The sequence below is a fragment of the Pongo pygmaeus genome, chromosome 3, assembly GCF_028885625.2.
Source record: "Pongo pygmaeus isolate AG05252 chromosome 3, NHGRI_mPonPyg2-v2.0_pri, whole genome shotgun sequence".
NCBI classification, from domain to species: domain Eukaryota; kingdom Metazoa; phylum Chordata; class Mammalia; order Primates; family Hominidae; genus Pongo; species Pongo pygmaeus.
In genome coordinates this window covers 55433870-55456866 of record NC_072376.2, presented here as the reverse complement: position 1 = coordinate 55456866, position 22997 = coordinate 55433870, and the positions used below count along the sequence as shown (strand labels likewise).

The window sequence follows — 22997 nt, the reverse complement described above, 5'->3', positions numbered from 1 at the left end:
CATTGCCAGTGGTTAATTATAAATAGGATAAATGGAATAGTGAAAGACTAATAAGGTAATGTGAGTCACATAACACAAAAATAGGTATTGAATCTCTCTCTACCCTAAATTAAAATAGACTTGTTATAATAAATTTTGTTTACTGGATCTTTGCTGGAGAACATTGTCTGTTTATTATACTTTAAGTATAAGCTGAGTGTTCATTCCTTGATACTGAACTCTGTTTTTCTTTGCTTAAAATATAAATCAACTTAATTTCTACGTAGTGTTGGAAACTAATTTCAAAAGTAAAAGGGTAATACTAAAAAGATAATATTAAATAGATTCATTGTTAAGCAAGGTGATACAAATATTGCTAAATACGAGTTTTATGATTACATTGAATTTTTTTATCCATTGTCTTCTTTCAAGGTCTACAAATAACCAGAGTTCTTTTCAGATACGATTTTATCTATTTGATTTGTACTGTAAGGTATATTCTGTGGTCAACATATGTGAGGACTGATGATACTGCATTATGTCAGATTGAAAGCGTACTTTGCACTTTTTTAGGAGACACCAGAATTTCTGTTTTACATAAATTGTACTCAGGCCAGGTGCAGTGGCTCACGCCTATAATCCCAGCACTTTGGGAGGCCAGGATGGGAGGATCTTTTGAGTCCAAGAGTTCAAGACCAGCCCTGGCAACATATAGTGAAACCCTGTCTCTAAAAAAAATAGAAAAGAAAAAAAGAGCTGTATTCATAATGCAATTTTTAGGAGATGTGGAAATTATGTCATCAAATAGTTTTTTTTCCTTTTTAGATAATTTCCCTATATGTTTGCACTGCTTGCATATCTCGTATGATTTTTCACATGTATATCAAATATTTAAAACCTTTATTCAGCACTTGTTATGTATCAGAAACTTTGCTGGATTGCTGGATGCTCAATATTACAGTATCATTCATAAGTCTATTTTATCCAGTTTGTTTTTTTTTAAGGGAACAACACTTAGTCCAGTTTAGTGATTTGCCCAAAGTTTCACAGCAAGAAAATACAAGAACTGATACTCATAAAGAACTGTTTCTTCCCCTGATGCACGGCCCTGCCTGGCTAGTGGTGTAAAATATGACCACTTTCCAGCAAGAATGAAATTTTGAATTCTTTTCCTGAATTAATGTCTAGAAAATAACCATATGTTGAATACAAATGCAAGTAATCCAAAAATGACAATTTCATTCTACTTTTTTTATTTTCTGCTTACAATCATTACAAAGCACAGATATTCAAACAATTAGTGGTATAATTAAGTAAACGGAGTTGGGCCTGGGAGAGAAGAAGAGAGTAGAGAGTATGAGAAATAAATGCCTGGGAGGGAAGAAGACAACAGAGAGTTTGAGAAAGAAATATCCACATCATTGAAGATGAGAAGGGACCTTTTAAGTACACAGGAAATAAACCCAGGTTGATTAGAAGAGAGAGAGCAAAGGTGAGGAGCTCAAGTGGAGGTTTGAGAGGTTGGCAGAACATGGATTGGAGGGCTTTTTACAACTTTGAGGATTCTGAATTGATGAAATCGATGGGAGTTTTTAAAGTGAGAGAACATCAAATTTGCATTTTTTAAAGGTTAATCCTGCTGCAAGGTGAAACATAGATGGTAGGAAATCATGGGATGATGCAGAGAGATGATTTAACTATTGGTACACACAACAACGTGGGTGGACCTCAAAGCATTATGCTTAGTGAAAAAGTCTATCTATCTCAAGTGGTTCCCTGCTGTATGATTTCATTTATATAACATCCCTAAAACAGTGAAACTATAGAGTTGTAGACCAGTTTAGTGGTTGCCAGGAGATGGGGATAAGAGTGAGTAGTTGGGATGAATACAAAGGACTAGCAAAACACAATTCTTTCATAGTGATGAAACAGTTCTGTATCTTGAATGTGGTTGTGGTTATACAAATCTATACATGAGATAAAATTGCAGAGAACTACACACATGCACACATGAATGAAGACTTTTTGAAATGGTGATGTATTAGTTTGCTAAGGCTGCCATAACAAAGTAACAGGCACTGGCTGGCTTAAACAACAGAAATTTACTGTCTCACCATTCTGGAGGCTAAAAGTCCAAGCTTCAACTGTCTGTAGGTTTGGTTTCTTCTGAGGCCTCTCTCCTTGGTTTGTAGATGACCACTGTCTCATTTTGTCTTCACATGGTCATCCTGATATGGTTTGGCTCTGTGTCACCACCCAAATCTCATCTCAAATTGTAATACCCACATATCAGGGGAGGGACCTGGTACATGACCATTAACTTGGGAGGTGATTGGATACTGGGAACAGTTCCCCCATGCTGTTCTCATGATAGTGACTGAGTTCTCATGAGACCTGATGATGATTTTAAAAGTGTTTGGCAGTTACTCCTTCACTCTCTCTCTTGCTTGCTGGCATGTTCGACATGCCTTGCCTCCCCTTCACCTTCCGCCATGATTGTAAGTTTCCTGAGGCTTCCCTAGCCTTGTGGAACTGTGAGTCAGTTTGACCAATTTGGTATAAATTACCCAATCTCAGGAAATATCTTTATAGCAGTGTGGAAACAGACTCATCCATATCCTTTCGCTGTATAATCTATGTCCTAATCTCCCCTTCTTATAGGGACACCAATCATATAAGATTAAGGACCACCCATGTGACCTCATTTTACCTTAGTTACTTTTATAAAAGCTCTATGTCTCCAAATAAAGCCACATTCTGAGGTATTCAAGAATAGAACCTCAATGTATGAATTTTTGGGGAAAGGGGAGCATAATTGAGCCCATAACAGGTGAAAACTGAATAAGGTCTGCAGTCAAGTTAATGATCATGTAATCAGTGTTTGTTTTTTGGGTTTTGTATATTACTATAGCTATAAAAGTCATTGTCATTGAGGGAATCTGGACTATCTTTGCAAATTCCTGTAAGTCTATAAGTATTTTGAAATAAAATTTTTTTGAACAAGCTATTGTAGTAGAACAGACATATTATATTAGTGTGAGAACAGTCAAAAGATGAAGTAGGGTGATCTCCTCTGGGTACATGAATGATCACATTTGTGAGTCCCAATGTTAATATTTTGGAGTAAATCAAGGTTGTTGATGTTAGAGTTCACTTATTTATCAACTATTATTTGACCCCTCTTCTGTGTCACATGCTGCTCAAGACATTGAGAGTTGTTGTCAAGCAAAACAGCAACAGTCACATCTGTCTTCATGGTGCTTTTGGGGTAAAATTTGGTCTACAGAGTCTTACATAAATTTTTTACATTCCCCTGTATGAAGATCAGTCTATGCTTCCAAGAGGCTAAGGTATGAGTAGAATTTCATTATCACTCATTGACTCTTAAATTCTATGGGCCATCTACAATTATGATTCCAAAATAGTTTGATCTTCTTCATATTGTACATTTTAATATTGATTTAATATGTCCCTTTAAGTTTTTTTTGAAAAGATTATTATATTCTTTATGCCCCAATTTTCTATCACCTGAAATGTTGAAATATCATAGAGTAGGCAAGAGAATTTGAAGAAATATTTTTCTCTCTTTAGAACTCTCCTGAAACAGAGTTGACAATATATTGGCATAATCTGAATTTGATCATAATGTTACTATTGCTGAATAACATTATGTGTTACTGAATAACATATTGTGTGTCAGTATTACTAAAATAAATGTAAGAATTCTCATTGATCCTCTGGGCAGATTTCCCTAAGCAATTTGCTGCTTTGACCCATTTATTACTACAGGTTGTATATCCCTTACCTGAAATGCTTGGGACCAGAAATGCCTCAGATTTCAGACTTTCTCAGATTTTGGAATATTTGCATATACATAATGAGATATCTTGGAGATAAGATCGAAGTCTAAACACGGAATTAATTTATGTTTTATAGTTACCTTACACATGTAGCCCAAAGGTAATGTTATACAATATCTCTAATAATTTTGTGCACACATCACATGTGGTCAGGTGTGGAATTTTTCACTTGTGACATCATGTTGGCACTTAAAAACTTTTGGATTTTGGAGCATTTCCAATTTTGGATTTTCAGCTTAGGGATGCTTAACCTGCACTTATGGAAAGCAAGACTCCATATTCTTAAAAAGAAAACAATGAAGAGAAAGCAAAATTGGGAGGTATTCAGGTCTTTATTACTCTGTTAATTATTATTTGAAACACAGTCTCATTCTGTCACCCAGGCTGGAGTGCAGTGGCACAATCATAGCTCACTGCAGCCTTGAACTCCTGGGCTCAAGAAATCTTCCCACCTCAGCCTCTCGAATAGCTGGGACTACAGACATGCACCACCATGCCTGGCTAATTTTTTAAAAAAATTTTAGTACAGACAGGGGGTCTTGCTATATTGTCCAGGCTGGTTTCAAATTCCTGGGCTCAAGCAATCCTCATACCTCAGCATCCCAAATTCTTGAGATTATAGGCATGATCCACCATGCCCAGCTACTCTATTAATTTAAAAGGCGGTGGGTAGGCTTGGTTGGCCATAATAGTAGAAAGAAAATAAAGTGGTGCATAAGTGATTGAGGAGAAGTTACTAAGTCCTCAACCTACAGACTAACTGAAAATATTTGTCTTAGAGATAAACATCCAGAATTCTCTTTCCAAATCCATATTAAAAAATACATTGTCCTGATTACTCAACCACTTAGTCATTAGTTCCAAATAGGTGATTCCTGTTCTTTCTTTTATTTCTAGAGGAAAGCAATTATGAATTAGTGGTAGCTATACAAATACTTAAGGTTCCTTGAGACACTAGATCTGTAATTTCTGATTCTAGTATTATGATGACTAAAAATATGCAAGTTAAAATTTAAAACTCATATTAAGTTTCATTATAAAATTTAGTCTGGAGTGTTAATCAAATTTTTAATTCAAATTTATCAAAGTCACAGTATAATTCAGACATAGTAGTATACATAGATCTTCTGAAAATATACTTTTCAAAATAAATTACAGATATTTATTTTGTCACTCACTCATTATGCATCTATTGAGTACCTACTACAAGGCAGGTAGTATAAGGAAAACAAAGTGGAATGCCAAATTTCCTTGCACTTAAGAAGAACTGTACAGTTTACGTGTGGTTGTGGTAGAATGACTTAATTTATCTATCAAGTATATACTCTGTACACTGATTATTAAGTGATTTAGAAGGATTCACAATTTTTTTGTGGTTTCACTTGAATTCAGGAATCATTTATATGCCAATTATGCAGCTCTTTCTTTTTTGTTATTTAAATTACCTGAAAAAAATGAAATGTTTCATGGCCTCACCAGTCTTAGAGAAAATTCAGTGAGTCCCATTATTAGATAGTCACATTGAAGAGTCAAGCTTTAATTCTACAACCCACAATAAAATTAGACTCCTCAAGCAATCTCAAGCTCTTTGAGGAAAGGGGCCTTTTTTAGTTCAACCATGTATTCCCATTATAGCACCTAGTTGGATCTCCTGTTTGTTTTATCCTTATGTTTATTTGATGAAAAATCAATACTAAAAATTTTTTAAAGATATATTTTGAGATATGGTACTTGAAAAGTAATATAATCTCCTTTGTGTTCCAGACTCTAAATATAAACAACAAAACAAATAATCAAAATAGGGCCTTACATTTTATCTATTTATTAGAAACGAACACATATAACCAAGATGAATGCATATTTATTCTCTAAGCATCTGCAATAGATCAAACTTACCAGAATTGCATTCTTAAAAAGAAAAAAACCTGAAGCTTAAATTATAGGCTTGTTTTTACTGTTCACTTTAAATTTTCTATTTTCAAACATGGAGGATAATTTTCTTTTTCTTTTTTTTGGAAACAGAGTCTGGCTCTGTTGCCCAGGCTGGTGTGCAGTGGCACGATCTTGGCTCACTGCAACCTCCGCCTCCCAGGCTCAAGCAATTCTCCTGCCTCAGCCTCCCGAGTAGGTGGGATTACAGGCGCATGCCACCATGCCCAGCTAGTTTTTGTGTTTTGGTAGAGACGGGGTTTCCTCATGTTGGCCAGGCTGGTCTCAAACTCCTGACCTCAGGTGATCTGCCTGCCTCGGCCTCCCAAAGTGCTGGGAACACAGGCGTGAGCCACCACGCCTGGCTAATTTTATTTTTCTTGAATTTATTTTAACTTCATACTTATTCATAACTAAATCTTCCACAACATTTATATTCTGGTGTCCCTTTATCATCATAGGTAAATTACAGTTCACAAGTTAATATAAAAATATGTGTCGCTAGAAATATTAGGCAATAACTTCAGTAACTAGGTAACAATGATGTCAAAACTCGAGAAATAAAATACAATATTGAGGCTAGCCCTAAGAAAAGACTCTAAATCTATACCAATTCAACTACTTACTCCCTTGGTATGTTTTGTTGTTCACTGAGAAATCAGTCAACTCTGATTCTGTTGAACTGAATCTCCGAGTTTGTTTCTTTATTTGTTTTTATGTTTTTCTCACTGCCAAAGTTTGTTTGACATTTCCATTAATTAAAACTTTTAGCAATTTCACAGTAATGAGAACACTAAGATAACTGTGTTAACATTTTCATACTGTTCGAGGTCAGTATACTTATTTGGTTGTTTCAAGTTTAAACAAGTAATAATAATTGAAATGGAACTATAGAAGAATTTGTATAAGAAGGACAAATTCATTTCACTACAATGAAGAAGCAAACATTAGTTCAATTCAACCAACAATGACTGAAGGGTTACCAGGTGCCAGTGAGTATCATGGTATCCATACTCAAAAGCCACTGCCACCTCTCTCACACCCCCATGCTGTATTATGTATGTATATATCCATATCATTCTAATTGTTATTATCACCATTACCACCACAGATGTTTAGCCAAATAGGTACATTGACTCCTCTCCCATTCAGTCACTCTTCAACACAACAACTCAAGTGATCCTATTAAGTGAAAGTTGTATGACATCATTTCTCTGCTAAAAGCCTTCCAGTGGCTTCCCACACCACCCAGAGTAAATGCCAAAGTTCTCGCCTTGGCCTGTCAACACCCATATGCTGTAGCCCCCATCACCTCTCTGTCCTCATTTCATACTGCCTTTCATATCTCACATACTGTGCTCCAGCCACATTGGCGTCTCACTGTGTCTAGCCCTTTGCAGATGCTAATCCCTCTGCTTAAAATGTTATTTACATCCCTCATTTTGCCTCTTTTATCAAAATCTTTATTGTCATCTTAACAGTCAGGCTATGCTTGACACCCACTTAATACTTGCAGCTGAGCATGGTGGCTCACGCCTATAATCCCAGCACTTTGGGAGGCCGAGGTGGTGGATTGCTTGAGGACAGGAGTTCAAGACCAGCCTGACCAACATGGTGAAACCCCGTCTCTACTAGAAACACACACACACACACAAAATTAGCTGGGCATGGTGGCAGGTACCTGTAACCGCAGCTACTAGGGAGGCTGAGTCACGAGAATCGCTTGAACCCAGGAGGCAGAGGTTGCAGTGAGCCGAGATTGTGCCACTGCCCTCCGGTCTGGGCATCAGAGTGAGACTCCTTCTCAAAAAACAAAACAAAACAAAAAAACTTGCAAGTCCCCTCCCCCAAAACAGCCTATCCCCTTCCTCTGCTTTTCTTCTTCTTCTTATCCTTAGCACTTCTTAATATCTAATATAATGCATGTTTTTACTTTTATCCTATTTATCATCTGTCTCTTCTACTAATGTAAGCTCTATAAGGGCAGAGATTTTTATTTTTTGTTGTTTTCATTGCTTACTTCTGTATCCCCAGCACTTAGGATAGTAGTTGGCATGTGGTAAGCAATCGATAATTTTTGGTTGAGTTAAGGAATAAATAACAATATTACTACTATTAGGAAACATTTATTAAGCTATTATTCTCTGCCATATACTTTGCTAGGTACTTTAAATGCATATTTCCATTATTCTTCTCAAATAAATACAAATATATTATTATCTCCATTTAGCAGATGAAAAAAATCTAAGGCACAGAGAGGCATTACAATTTGTCCAAGGTTACATCGCTTTTAAATGATGGAGTGTTTATTTCATTATAAGGAGATATGTCTGTTGCTACTACAGGTTTTCATTAATTCTAATAGTCTCATTATTTTACCCTTAAACATCTCATGAGTTGGGATGTGCCTAACCATTGAAGGCACGTCAGAGTTAAATTGACAGATATTTTTTTTTCTTTCTACGTGGTACATAGAATAATTGATGATGTTGTAGCGTCCATAAGATACAGTTTATTAACTCTTCTTGAGGGTAGTACTCTTTGCTTCATCTCTGAATCCCTGATGCCCAGCACAATGTGTAACGCAAGACAATTTACACAATGTGTAATGCAAGACAATTTACACAATGTGTAATGCAAGACAATCAATAAATATAGGATGAATGAACCGAGTTTGTGTATTTCTCCTCTTTGTATTTTCTATCTTCTTTGGTAGCTTTTTCTATAAGGCTTTTTAGAGAAGGCTTCCATGAGAGCAAGGAACATAATAATTATTATATTCCCAGTACAATACCTGTCACATGACAGTTGATTAATAAATATGGATGGAATAAATTAATCTTATAATTCCCAGAGCTGAGCTCTCTCACAGGCATATAACATATGCCATATTCTGATACTTTTTAAAAATTACTTCAAACCTTTATCAGTTCATCAGAAAATATGGGTACATATAGGTTCTTGAGTCAAACTACCTGCCTTAAAATTCTGGCTCTACCACTTGTGAATGCTATGAGATTGGGAAATTTATTTAACCTCTCTGTGCCTCAGTTGTGCATGTAGAGCTTTAGAACACTGCCTGGTACATAATAAATACTCAAGAAATGCCAGAGATTATTTCACACTATTGTTTGCTCGTTGTTTATTGACTTATTTGTATGCTGAACACTATAGCAAGCTTTCTGGAATCAACAGTTTTTTCCTTAGGTGGTCCTCAATCCTTACTTAGGGGATTTAAAATGCCGTAAACAAAAATAAATTAGCTCTATAAAGATTACTTCCTCTACTCTCAACTGCAGTGAGCAGGCTGCTTTCTTTTATTATTTATTTATTTATTTATTTATTGAGACGGCGTCTCGCTCTGTCACCCGGGCTGGAGTGCAATGGCGCGATCTTGGCTCACTGAAACCTCTGCCGGCCGGGTTCAAGCAATTCTCCTGGAGTATCTGGGATTACAGGCGCCTGCCACCACGCCCGGCTAATTTTTGTATTTTTGCTAGAAACAGGTTTTCGCCATGTTGGTCAGCCTGGTCTGGAACCCCTGACCTCAGGTGATCCGCCCGCCTCGGCCTCCCAAAGTGCTGGGATTATAGGCGTGAGCCACCGCGCCTGGCCAAGAGCCAACTCTTAACTGTAATAACTTGGAATATTGAGAACCTGAACTTGATCCATAAGAAAACAGCCTGGCCGGGCACTGTGGCTCACGCATATAAGCCCAGCATTTTGGGAGGCCCAGGCAGGTGGATCACTTCAGGTCAGCAGTTCGAGAACAGCCTGAACAACACGGTGAAGCCCCGTCTCTACCAAAAATACAAAACTAGCCTGGCGTGGTGGTGCATGTCTGTAATACCAGCTACTCAGGAAGCTGAGGCAGGAGAATCGTTTGGCGCGCACCTGTAATCCCAGCTACTCAGAAGCTGAAGCAGGAGAATCACTTGAACCTAGGAGGCGGAGGTTGTGATGAGCTGAGGTCGCGCCATTGAATTCCAGCCTGGGCAACAAGAGTGAAACTCCTTCTCAGAAAATAAAATAAATAAATAAATAAAAACAGTGGGTGTCCTTAACAGTGCCCGTGTTGTTCCATTGTTCTGCTTATGAATTTGTAACCTTTGGAGAATTACTGAATCTCTTGGTGACTCAGTTTTGCCATCTGTAAAATAATGATAATTAATAGTGCCTTCTACAGATTTGTTTTCCTAATTAAATGAGTTAGTCCTTGTAAAGTGTCCAGAATATTTCCTGGCCCATAATAAGTGCTCAGTAAGTTCCCAGCAGGTCTGGACCATAGTAACGCCTATAAAAGCATATGTGAGCAGTATTTGGGACAAATTAATTTCCAAATCCATTAAAATTTTTACATATGTTTACATATGTGTTAAAGTTTCAACAGCATTGTCCTAGTGGAAAGGGAGAGATTTTAATAGACCTGGATTAGAATCATGGTCCTATCAATTGCCAGCTATGTAAGCTTGGGGGAGTTATTTAACCTATTTCATCTCTGAAATGAAGATGAGTATGCTTACCCAAAAGTTGTTGGGAGTACTAAATTAGAGAGCACATATGTACAACATTCAGCACAGTTTCTGGAATGGTGGGGGCTAAATATGCACCAGATAATATAAATAAATGCCCCCCAAAATCTTATATTTTTGCTTATGTTACATGATAAAGCCACTACAATTTTGTATTTATTAAAACAGCTTCCTCAATATCCTAGCCATGAGAGAACTAGAAAGTATAAATGGATCTAATTACAAAAATAAATATACTTTCATATTGCTGAAGTCTGTGGAGTTTCACTGTCTCGGGATGCCATGGAGCCAAGTATTAAAATGAATTCTGAAGAGAATTAGATAATTTCATGACTGATAATATGAATGCTTCTTTTTAAAAACTGGGTGTAATCAAATCTGCTGCCACCAACTGATAGCCATGGGGTCTCAGGCAGAATTTCCTCTTTCTACCCAGGGCAGTGCACAAGTAGCCAAAAGCTACTGACAGCATTGTTATGGTTTCAGTTTTCTTATTTCCTCTATTAGGCCCTTTGGAAGGTTTCTTCAGTAGTGGACTTTGGATGTAAATTAATGCTTAAAGGGTGGGGAGAAGGAAATGCTTTTGTAGTCAGCCAAAAGATTGTCTACTAGAGTGAAGTTAGAGCAAAAGAAAGACTTGTAAAGGGAAAACCATGAAGAAAGGTACATATTTAGAGAGGAAAGGAAAATATGAAGGAGAATAAAAAAGAAAATTAATACATTTTATAAGTAGAAGATAAACCTTTCTTCTCTTGTGAAGTTTAGACTATGTTTGTTTGTTTGTTTGTTTGTGACAGAGTCTTGCTCTGTCGCCCAGGCTGTAGTGCAGTGGGGCAATCCAGGCTCACTGCAACCTCTATCTCCTGGGTTCAGGTGATTCTCCTGCCTCAGCCTCCTGAGTAGCTGGGATTATAGGCGCTCACCACCACGCCCAGCTAATTTTTTTTTTTTTTTTTTTGTATTTTTAGTAGAGACAGGTTTAGCCATGTTGGCCAGGCTGGTCTCAAACTCCTGACCTCAGATGATCCACCCGCCTCAGCCTCCCAAAGTTCTGGGAGTACAGGCATGAACCACTACGCCCAGCCTTCTTTGCCTATTTTATTACTGATATCATCAGTGAGACTATAGACACCCACCACCATGCTCCAGCTAATTTTATTTATTTTTGTTTTTTTTTTATTTTTAATAGAGATGGAGTTTCACTATGTTGGCCAGGCTGCTCTCAAACCCCTGACCTCAGGTGATCTGCCCGCCTCGGCCTCCCAAAGTGCTGGGATTACAGGCATGAGCCACTGTGCCCGGCCTAGACAATTTTTGATCGTATAATTTTATATTCTCTCTTAAGTATTAATTTTTTTTAGAAGATGCCCATCCCAAATAATAAAAATGTTTGTGATCAAGAATAGTAGTGCTTTACTAATTCTTTTTATTTCCTTCAGCTGCTTCTTCAAGTGTTAAGGAAGACTTATAATTATATAATGCATGAAATCATTGAGAATGACATTTTTAATAGCAAAGTATTAAAAACATGGAATATGGAGTCAGAGAATGCCTGTTTAGTTACTACTTGTATGATTATAATTCACTTACTAGTTGAGCCTATATTTTTTCATTTTTAAAACTAGGAATATATAGTAATAATTACTCTACACATTTTTTTTGGTCTGAATTAAATGAGATGATAGTGACTTTAAAATATTGCAAAATGGGCCAGACGTGGTGGCTCACACCTGTAATCCCAACACTTTGGGAGGCTGAAGAGGGCAGATCACGAGGTCAAGAGATAGAGACCATCCTGGCCAACATGGTGAAAACCCGTCTCTACTAAAAATACAAAAATTAGCTGGGCGTGGTGGCATGCACCTGTAGTCCCAGCTGCTCAGGAGGCTGAGGTGGGAGAATCACTTGAACCCAGGAGGCGGACGTTGCAGTGAGCCAAGATCACACCACTGCACCCCAGCTTGGCAACAGAGTGAGATTCCATCTCAAAAATAAATAAAAAATAATTGCAAAATGTAAAGAACTTTACAAGTGTTTATTTTCAGTTTTCTATTATTGTACTCCACAAGTTATAACTCGTAATAGCATTCAAAATAATGTTTATTCTTTTCAAGGCAGGCTGAAGGAAAAAAATTAAACAAAATAAATCAAATTCTAAGAAAGAAACAAGTTATGAACAGTACATTTCAAAGGACAGGAGAATTAAAATTTTCTTTTGGAAGTAAGATTATGAGGGTAAAATGCCAAGAAGGAGTTTTGTTTAGTTATTTTTATGAAAATACTAGTCTGTATAAGCACAATGAGCACAAAAACAGTGACGAAATAAGGAAAATTGCAAAATTTTAATAAAATGTCATATGTAAATAGTCACTCAAACTTAATTTCTTTTAGACAATAACTTTTCTCTGATACACAACCACACAAAGCACTTATAACACATAGTTTTATTAAGCTAGCTATGTCATCAGGTAAGATTCAATAACAGTATATATTGAAAAAGTGTCATATCGCCTCTCCATTGCTGGAATATAAACTCTCATAGCCTATAATATGGGCTAGAACTTTGCCAACCAGTGACTGTTCAGCAAATCTAGATTTTTTTTCTCTTGTATTTAGCAATAAGATGAATCCTTTCTTGGGCGCTGGTGATAGCATGTCTATCACTAGGACCTATTCTGCCAAAAATTGGCATTGAGCAGAGCCTGCGGTAATCTTACATAGCAGTAAATGGAAGGGTGGGTATGGGGGATCAGGGACAGCCTTTAAAATCGATTTTAATTCTGCTTAAAGTTAAATGGAATGGTATGACCCTGCTTGTAGACATCTCTCTGTGGCACAGTTCCATGAAAATAAGTTCTATATTGATCCCTAACATTATATGTCTGTTAAACTAAGTCCTTCCAATGTATTTCATAACAAATTGAAGTTTTTAAAAAATATCATATCATTGTTATTGCTTCATAAGAGTATATTCACTTTAAATCTAATTGTTCTGAGATAGGATCATTTGGGGGAGAGGGAGCTTTATTTTCTTCCTGAATATTTCCACTTTGTCTAATGGACAACGTAAAATGCATTTAAGAAATAATTTTTTCAGTCTATTAATTGTACGAACTCTTAACCACCCCATTTGCTTGTCCCACTATTTATCCTTTCTCTTCTTTTGTGATGCTTCTCTTTTTATGGGATACTATATTCTCCACTGCCTTCTTGACCTAGTCCTGATGTTCACGTACCTTTACTGAGAGCTCATTTACTCCTAGTTGGGCACAATACTAAAAGCTAAGGAATTAATCCTAACAACACATGTTAGTGTATAACCCAGTCTTGGTAAATTTGGAAAGGCTTCTTGATAGAAATAACGTCTAAGCTAAGCTGAAAGGATAAATAGGAGTTAGTTAGCCAGGTGAAAATTGGGGCAAGAACACATTGCAGGATGTGCAAAGGCCCTGAGGCAGAAAGAACAGGGTGCAGCTGGGGAACCACTGGTAATTTTGTATGGTTTAAAGAATATACTTAAAAGATGAGGAAGCATTATAATGAGTTGGAGAGAGAAATTCATGAAGGGCTTGGGCATGAAGAAAACAATTCAGCTTTTGTTTGAAGGGCAGACAGAAACCATTTAAGCACTTTAATCAGTAAGCTAACATATTCCAATTTATACTCTAAGAGTATCTCTGGAAAAAGGTAGAGAATGATTTGAATAGGGTAATTTTAGAAAAAAAATAAAGAAAGAATATTAATTTTCATTACATGATACTGGTGCTGTTGTTAAATTATGTTTGGTTTGATTCTATTATCTTTAAAAATCTGAAATCTAAACCATTTAAATAGAGGATAAAGATATATTAATAAACCCATGCTTAAATACATATATCACACAGCAAGCAAAGATCTTATGGTGGTATGCCATGGCCCGTTGTGCATGATTTGTGCAGTTGAGACAATAGGCTGGAGAAATCTTGCACCACGTGTGTAACTATGTAGTTTGTTGTAGTGAAAATGATTGCTGAACAAATCTTTTCTTCTCCCAGAGAGTTATATGCTAATTAAAATATCTAATCGAAGAAAGGTACATTCATTTAGAAAGCATTCGTCAGTACCTACGTAATCCTCAAGAAGGGAAAGAAGACAATTGAAAAACAGAGCTTCTATTTTAAAATTAATTCTTATTCTAGTTCAGAGGCATCCTGAACAAGTTAATTTGAGCATGAGATTATTTAACTAATAACAGGTAACTGCTATGAATCTCCATTTTTACATGATTAAACGAAAGAAGAAAAAGAAGAAATAGCAATGCTTTGTTTGAAACAAAAACTGTAGCTCATTGTCAATGAAAAGATTATAGTCCCTGTCAAAAAATTAAAAGTTGCTCAAAACGGTCCCTTCAGAACTACAAATGAGAGCTGGCATTATTTGAATTAAAGGAATCGGAGAAAATAGTTGGAGTTAGTTTTTAACTATTGCCTTACCACCTCCCTATCTTAGTTCATTTTCTACTACTGTAACAATACCCAAGATGGGGTAATTTATAAAAACAGAATAGTTTCTTAGAGTTCTAGAGGCTGAGAAGTTCGAGGTCAAGGAGCCCACAACTGGCAAAAGTCTTCCTGCTGCATCATCCCCTGGCAGAAGGCAGAAGGGCAAGAGAGCATACAGTTGCGGGGAGGGGCGGGGACAGGAGGGAGGGGGCCAAACACACATCCTCTTATCAGAAACCCATTTCCAAGATAACTAGCCCTTTCCCACAATAATGGCATTAATCCATTCACTAGGGCAGAGCCCTCAGGACTTAATTCCTTCATAACAGTTCCACTTTTCAACACTCTTACACTGGGGATGAAGTTTCTAACACATGAACTTTGGGGGACGCATTTAAACTGTAGCATTCCCCACGTAGTATGACGTCAAAAAAGATTTTTTTGTCAGCTGGAAAAATAGCACAAAATGTTCTTACATCTCAGCAGTGACACCACTGACACACTTTTTTTTAAGCTAATACTTTCTAAAAATTTAGTTCTTAAGTTACTCAGTTTTCTTGATTGTAGGTAATGTTTTCTTTTTAAAACATTGGATTGATTATATATGCAAATTATATATATTAGAGTCATTTTTATTGTATATAGTTTTAAGCTTTCAATTGCACTTAATATTTTGAAATATGTAACTAAATTTTATGTTGGGATTGTGTTATATGTTTAGTGTCTATTTTATGAATCACGAGCTTTGATTTGGCAAAAGTAAATATTGAAATAACTATATTGTCATTTTGCTCAGCTACTGCTTTCGTTAACAAAAAGTTGATGATGGGGAGCTGAACGTAGATAGTGGTGATTAGAAAGAAAAAAATGGATGGATTTCAAATAGAGGCATGAGACAGAATCAAAAAGACTTGGTTATTTGGGAGATATAGTATATGTGGAAGAAGGAGGGAAAATAAGACACTCTGCCTTCTTGTAAGAAATTTGAGTAGATGCAATTCTGAACATTACCATTCATATGGAAAGGGACCGTGAGAGAAAGAGAAGGAAAGTTGAGAAGAGTGGGAGGGAAAATAGAAGAAAGAGGCAAAAGACACATAATAAACAACATCACTTCAGAAAATACTACAATTTCAGTGATTAAATGTTCAAAAATATCCCATCCCTTCACCATCTCTCTCCTGTTTCTTTGGAAGCTTTATATACACCAAATACATTGTGACGAACCTGGGGACCTCCTCGGGGCAGCAGAGGTGATGATATTTTAAGGGAAGTAGAAAATGAATTACAAACAGCTAGAGGCTCATATCAGAATGCCCTACATCTCCTTAAACATGAGTGATCTTGAATCAGACTAGAGCCAATATCCCTACAGTTTATTGCCAGTAAGTGAGGTTAAGAGTAGTTTCTAATCTTACAGCTAGGAATGCAGTCTGTGTACAGGAAAGACAAGCATACTCTTGCATTCCCATGATGAGAATATGAATATATTTTCCTAGAAAGATGATTCTTTGCAGTGGTTATTTCCATAGTATGCCTATTCCTTGGAAACATAGGTTCAATTACCTAACAAATAACCTAACTATTTTATTTGGAACTTGGAATACATTTTCCCATTCAAAAAATCTTGTTAGAGGATAATTTAGGATTGTAACTATTTGGAAACTACTTATACTTTACATTAATGAAAATCAAATTTGAAAATTGTGTGAAGGTGAGTTAGTTCTAAGAGCAATAAAGTAGATCACTAAGCTACTCCAGTTTGTGTTTAAGGAGACTATATTCAGAATTGCTCTTTATTTTTTAGCTTGTCAGCAGTTTAATTTCTGTTTCCTTTTTTTTTTTGTCCTCTCACCTGTTTGCTGCATATTTAGAAATCCATATTACACTTCATGTGAAAATAAAATTTTACATATAGTTCTCCCTTCTATACAAAGTTTGATAATTCTAAGGAGAGGGCTTAAAGTTTTAATCCTCTAATTGTCAAAAAGGCTGAGAGCATTAAGAAGCTTACTGAAGAGTTGAGTTGTGCTGTAATTTTGTTTTCTGGGATTTTAGTTTCGAAGAACCCTTAAAAAGCCTGGTTTGGCAGTGGTCAGATGGTTGTTTTGATACTCAAGTGACATCCTGATACCTTGGTATTGGCTTATTTTTGCCATGTTTAAAATGAAAATCAGGTTGAGGACTTCTAGAGCTTTCAAGCTCTTTGAACTGTCAAATAAAAATAATTTCTAAAGTACTAGGACATCTTGAGGTCCTACTGTGAACAAGCAATGTAGGTGTTTTCTTTCTAATTTTATTTCAGATATCTCTACCACAGGACCTCTTGGCATGGGAAGCACTACCACCAGTACCACCCTTCGGACCACAACTTTGAGCCCAGGAAGGAGTACCACCCCGTCAGTGTCAGGAAGAAGAAACCGGAGTACTAGCACCCCATCTCCAGCTGTCGAGGTGCTTGATGACATGACCACACACCTTCCATCAGCATCGTCCCAAATCCCAGCTCTCGAAGAGAGCTGTGAGGCTGTGGAAGCCCGAGAAATCATGTGGTTTAAGACTCGTCAGGGACAGATAGCAAAGCAGCCATGCCCTGCAGGAACTATAGGTAAGTCTGTGCTAAAGCACTAAGTTAAAACTGTTGTGTTACTTTGGCTAGTAACACTTTGGCCAGTGTTCTTTCCCTTTTCCTTCCTCCTTCCCTCCCTCCCTCTCTTCCTTCCCCCCTCCCTCCCTCCTTGTCTCTCTCTTTCTTTCTCCCTCCTTCCTTCCTTCCTTCCTTTCTTCCTTTCTTCCTTTCTTCCTTTCTTTCCTTTTCTTTCTTTCTTTCTTTCTTTCTTTCTTTCTTTCTTTCTTTCTCTTTCTCTCTTTCTCTCTTTCTTTCTTCTTTCTTTCTTTCCTCTTTTTTTCATTACAACATATTTTACTACTTCACATTTGACTAAATTCTGAACTCAGCAAAATTACAATCTAAAGCTATCTATTTTCCAGAGTTTGAAAACGTAACCTGATTAAGTCACAGGTAACCTGTGAGACCTGCACTTTGCCCTCATAGTTTCAGGTCTCTGGGTCAAGGTAAAGTTAGGCTGAAGATATTCTGGCTACTCTAGAGGCTCAGCTTTTCTATGCAGCAGTCCAGAAGGGATCACTTGATTGCTGGGAGTTAGTCTCATGCTTGTCACCAACAATCAGATATTGATTGCAGAAAATGAGGCTGAGGACTTCTATATTAGAAGATTATCATGGAAATGACCTAACATGTAACAAAAGAGAAAGTTTGACTCTCCTTTTTATCAGCCATTGTAGTTGTCCGCTGATGGTCAAAGGCTCTTAACACTGTCAAGGACCATGCTGCAGGAGTCAACCTGGCACTCACTCATGCATCCACCAGAGAACAATCCTGCATTGTTTCCTCTAGGGGATAGATAAGAACTCAATATTTCTTTGCTTTTTTTTTTTTTTTTTTTTGAGACGGAGTCTCACTCTGTCACCCAGGCTGGAGTGCAGCGGCATGATCTCGGCTCACCCTCCGCCTCCAGGGTTCAAGTGATTCTCCTGCCTCAGCCTCCTGAATAGCTGGGATTACAGGTGCCCATCACCACGCCCGGCTAATTTTTTTTGTATTTTTAGTAGAGACAGGTTTCGCCATGTTGTCCAGGCTGGTCTCAAACTCCTGACCTCAGATGATCAGCCCGCCTCAGCCTCCCAAATTTCTGGGAGTACAGGCATAAGCCACTGCACCCGGCCTTCTTTGCCTATTTTATTACTGATATCATTCATAATATCTTCACATGGTAACCATATTATTATTTATTTTGCTTAAGCAAAGGTATTCTGATTTTCTTATTGTTACCTACATTGGTATTCATAAATGAATACTTGGCACGTTTGCATTATTCTCTAAAATATGTAAATAAGAGAAATTCTCAACGTATGTCACCCAGCATTCTCAGGGACTTTCTCCTTGGGTATTATTGATTTGGATACTTTAAGGAAAAAAGTTCTTCTTAGAAAGTTCTGATATGGGTATATCTTTTCATATTCCATGATGTAGGAAATGGTGGGTGGGAAGACCAAAGTGTATCTTGGTTTTTATAAAAAATACACTTTTTTTCCAGCAAAATATTTTAAAATATTCAAAAATATTCATTTTATTTAGGAAAAAGAGGGAGAATATTTATTTGTAAAGTTTTCTGTGATCCTGGAATCAGAGAACAGTTGGAAACCATCTTTTTTCTTAGCTCTGTTTTCTTAGTTCTGGTCTCAGTTCCTTTAGTTCTAAAAGAAAAATAATAATAGCCCCCTACTGCAGACCTTTGTTTTGAAGATTAGTGAAACACTTTATTTGAAAGCACTTTACTCTACAGAAATGTGTCATTATTTTTCTGTGACAATTGGAAAAGATATTTTCTGAAGCCCTCAGGGGTTACTGTCAGTACACCCCAGTCTCATTTTTACCCATCTCTGTCCATTCTGTTATGCCTTTGTCTAGGCCCCCACAGTCTCTCACTTGAATTATTGCAATAGCTTCCTCACCATCATGCCATTACTCTCTGAAATTCATCTTCCATGTTCCTGCCAGAGATATCATTCCGAAACTCAAATTTGCTCATCATCTATCTTCTCTTTTAATATTCTTATTGATTTTCCAGCACCCACAAATGATAGACAAGGGAGTTTATGATCTGCTTTACTTTTCTACTTTCATTAAATCCAACTCCCCAGTCCAGCAGACCCCAGTTCAAAAAAACTTGAAGTTTACCAAAGAACATATATTTTTCCACCTGGAATGTCCTTTTCCACCTTGTTTTTTTTTCTGAAAAACCTGCACACTTATTTTAAGACTCAACTGCTACCTTGCCTCTACAAAGTCAAGCACTAACCTCCATGGAGGCACATATCACATCATCTCACCCATGAAATTCTTTAAAAACAGTCCTCGGCTGGACACGGTGGCTCACTCCTGTAATCCCAGCACTTTGCGAGGCCACGGCGGGCAGATCATGAGGTCAGGAGTTTGAGACCAGCCTGGCTAATATGGTGAAACCCTGTCTCTACTAAAAATACACAAATTAGCCAGGTGTGGTGGGGAATGCCTGTAGTCCCAGCTACTTGGGAGGTTGAGGCAGGAGAATCACTTGAACCTGGGAGGCAGAGGTTGCGGTGAGCCGAGATCTTGCCACTGCACTCCAGTCTGGGCGACAGAGCAAGACTCCATCTCAAATAATAATGATAATAATAATAATAATAATAATAATGATTCCCATACCTAATGTGGCTGCCACAAGTGCTTCAAACATATTGTATGTTTTTGTTTGGAGTACTACTTTTCTCTAGTGCTAAATGCTTACTGGCACTGTATCTGGTGTTTTAATAAACATTAATATCAATTTAATTATCTCATTTTTACCTTTGCTCATTTTAAAATATACCATGGATGTGAAGTCATTCTAAGAAAAAGAAACAGATACATTTCTCTCATTATTATAGGTGTATCAACTTATCTATGCCTTGCTCCTGATGGAATTTGGGATCCCCAAGGACCAGATCTCAGCAACTGTTCTTCTCCTTGGGTCAATCATATAACACAGAAGGTAAATCTTGTGACTGACAAGAAAGTCTTTGCTAAAATTATATCATCTGTTGTTGATGATAGCTGTCGGAAACAAAACAGTCAAGAATTCTTTTAAAATCAATGTAGAAAGTTTCACATTTAATGACAACCTCTAATATGTTATGAGCTAATTCTAGAATTTTGTTGTTTTTAAAGTGCAAGTCCATGAATTTCCTCTTATATTGCTTATAATAATTTTATTATTAATAAAATTTCTATGGTATTGTGAACTACAGATATAAAAGTCCAAGAGGCATTATAAATTAGGCAAGTAAAAGTTTCTAGCATACATACATATGAGTTTTCTTGTGGAAATAATAATTATAATTTTTCAAAGTCTACCTTTGGAATCTTAAGCCATCTGATAAATGTTCTGTAACCTAATCATCTATCAATGTTAAAAGTATACACATGTGTGACAGAATCTTGCAGACTCAAATTTTCAGGGCTTATTTGGTTGCAATATGTTGAACATTTTTATTATTAATGCACTGTGGGGCTTTGAATTGATTTCATTACAAACAGAGACCAGATGTGCATTTATGCCAAAAAGGTTATGGGATGAATCCTTATTATAGCAATTTATGTGGATTTATGCACTCCTAAAATGGAGAGTCCTTCTATGGCACATTAGCTATGCTGAGGAATTTCTGAGAGAGATTTTCCCGAGAAATATTACAAATGATGGCCTTACTAAAAGCCTGCCTGTGCCATTTGCTCTTTTCTCTATTTGTTTTTAACCAGACTTATCCTCAATAATATACTGTATAATAATCCATAAATATCTACCCAGTAGATCATTTAGCAGATGAGCCATAACTATCTATTTACCCTAAATCATGGAAGAATAGTGGTTATATTGACTCTAGTTACCCTGTTACATATGCATCTCCATACTTGTTGCTATTCATAATGATGCTTCTCCAGTTTCAGCACTGTTCCTGCCACAGTTTTTATGTCCTTTGATTTTATTACAATGTAGCTCAGACCCCAGGGCAAATAACTCTTGCTGGATGTGATCAGATTAAGAGATCAGTAGCATATCTCCCTACATTAGCAATTCTTTAAAAACAGTCCCTAGATACTTAGCCCAGGGGTGAATATAAATTCAATAATAATTCTTCTAGAAGGCTGAATGTTTTCACGATAATTTCCGAATATAGTTGGACCATTTTATTGTAGAAATTACTAGGTGACTTTAACTGATAATGATGCTTAATTCTTTTCTTTTCTCTGCAGCCCAGCTAATCTTAGGACAAAAGATAATTCCTTTCAAAAACCAGACAGCTGTTGTCCATTTGATTGATGGACAGGATGTTTTTGTTTTGTAAAAAAATACCTCCTATTCTTCCAGAGCATTTTGTTTCATCCTGTAGAGTCTGTAAAACTATGTTATGTGATCATTATATTTAAGCTTAAAGAACTTAGTTGATTGGAACTTATAAAAAAAAACCTTAGATTGATTACTCAAAAATTTATAAAATCTTAAGTGTAACAAGAGGCTTTTGAGCATTCTGAATCAGCTTATGTAATTTGTCCAAGGTCAGTGGTGGAGCTAGTATTTTAGTTGAGATTACCTTCATCAAGATATCATACTTAACCACAACGCTGGTTAAACCATGGATAGCTTATGATTGGCTTCATAGCCTTACACTCAGTTACCTATGCTGTCCCTCCGCATTCTGCCTACTCTTTTACTTGGTCGTGTCCCTTATGCCTCCAAATATTTATGCTACTCATTGACTATAAATGATAGTTGAGCAGGTTTCTTTACCATGAAACTCTAACACTTTTAAATATTAGTATTGAAAACTTCAAGAATCTGTTGTAGCGTTCATAGGATTATTTGTCTGTATTTTATCCCCCTCCTCCCCAGCTGTCTTTCATAGAATTCATCCCTTTTCTCATCTCCTTCCTCTCATTGTAATACCTGTGTAGTACCAGAGTCCACACAGATGGAACACTTGAGGAGGTTTTGTTTACAATGGTATGGGGGCAGTAAAGGCAAACCGCAAGGGATTGAGCAGGAACCCAGAGCTTGTAGCAGGGAAGGAGCTGTTCTCAACCCCAGGCCTGTAGGGTACCAGATCAAAGGAGTGACCAAAAATAAGGAGCAATTTTTCCTTGGGAAGAAAGATGATCTTAAGGCAAGGGACACAGCTTAGCCCCAGGTGGCCTTTCAGAAAGGAATCCAGGAGAATGAATACCCTGACTTTACTTACCCCCCACCCTCCATTTACCTGTCAAGCCACCCCACTGGCCAAACCCACCGGAAGCCAAAGAAGGACACACTTAATGACTCTCATGTAAGTCCACCTCGTAGGGCAGAAGGCAAGATGGAGGAGGGTAGAGAGTAGCCCTGAACTAGCAAATGAAAGGTACCCAACATAGTCCTTGGCTTTTCTCCTCTCCCTTCTCTCACCCTTCTTCTTTTTCCCATTGAATCAGCATTGTTGTCTAAGGTAAATACCCATGGCTCATCATCTAGAGCCAAGAAGATTAAGGACACAGACACACACAAGGAGTGAGTTTAGGAGCAGAGGTTTAACAGGCAAAAGAAGAGAAAGGAGAACAACTCACTCTCTTGTGAGAGAGAGAGGAG

The 22997-nt window shown here is 37.1% G+C and overlaps 1 protein-coding gene across 24 annotated transcripts in view; it reads left to right on the top strand.

Moving 5' to 3' along the window:
- ADGRL3 (adhesion G protein-coupled receptor L3) overlaps positions 1-22997 on the top strand; it is an 849533-nt gene that overhangs the window by 660602 nt on the left and 165934 nt on the right. For 17 of the 24 annotated variants that reach the window (XM_063663661.1, XM_063663660.1, XM_054484631.2 and 14 more), the window contains 2 exons: positions 17087-17389; positions 20272-20375. In XM_063663661.1, coding sequence (XP_063519731.1) covers positions 17087-17389; positions 20272-20375 — 407 coding nt within the window. The remainder of the gene's footprint in view (positions 1-17086; positions 17390-20271; positions 20376-22997) is intronic. The other 7 variants (XM_063663656.1, XM_063663658.1, XM_063663655.1 and 4 more) reach the window with 1 other exon arrangement.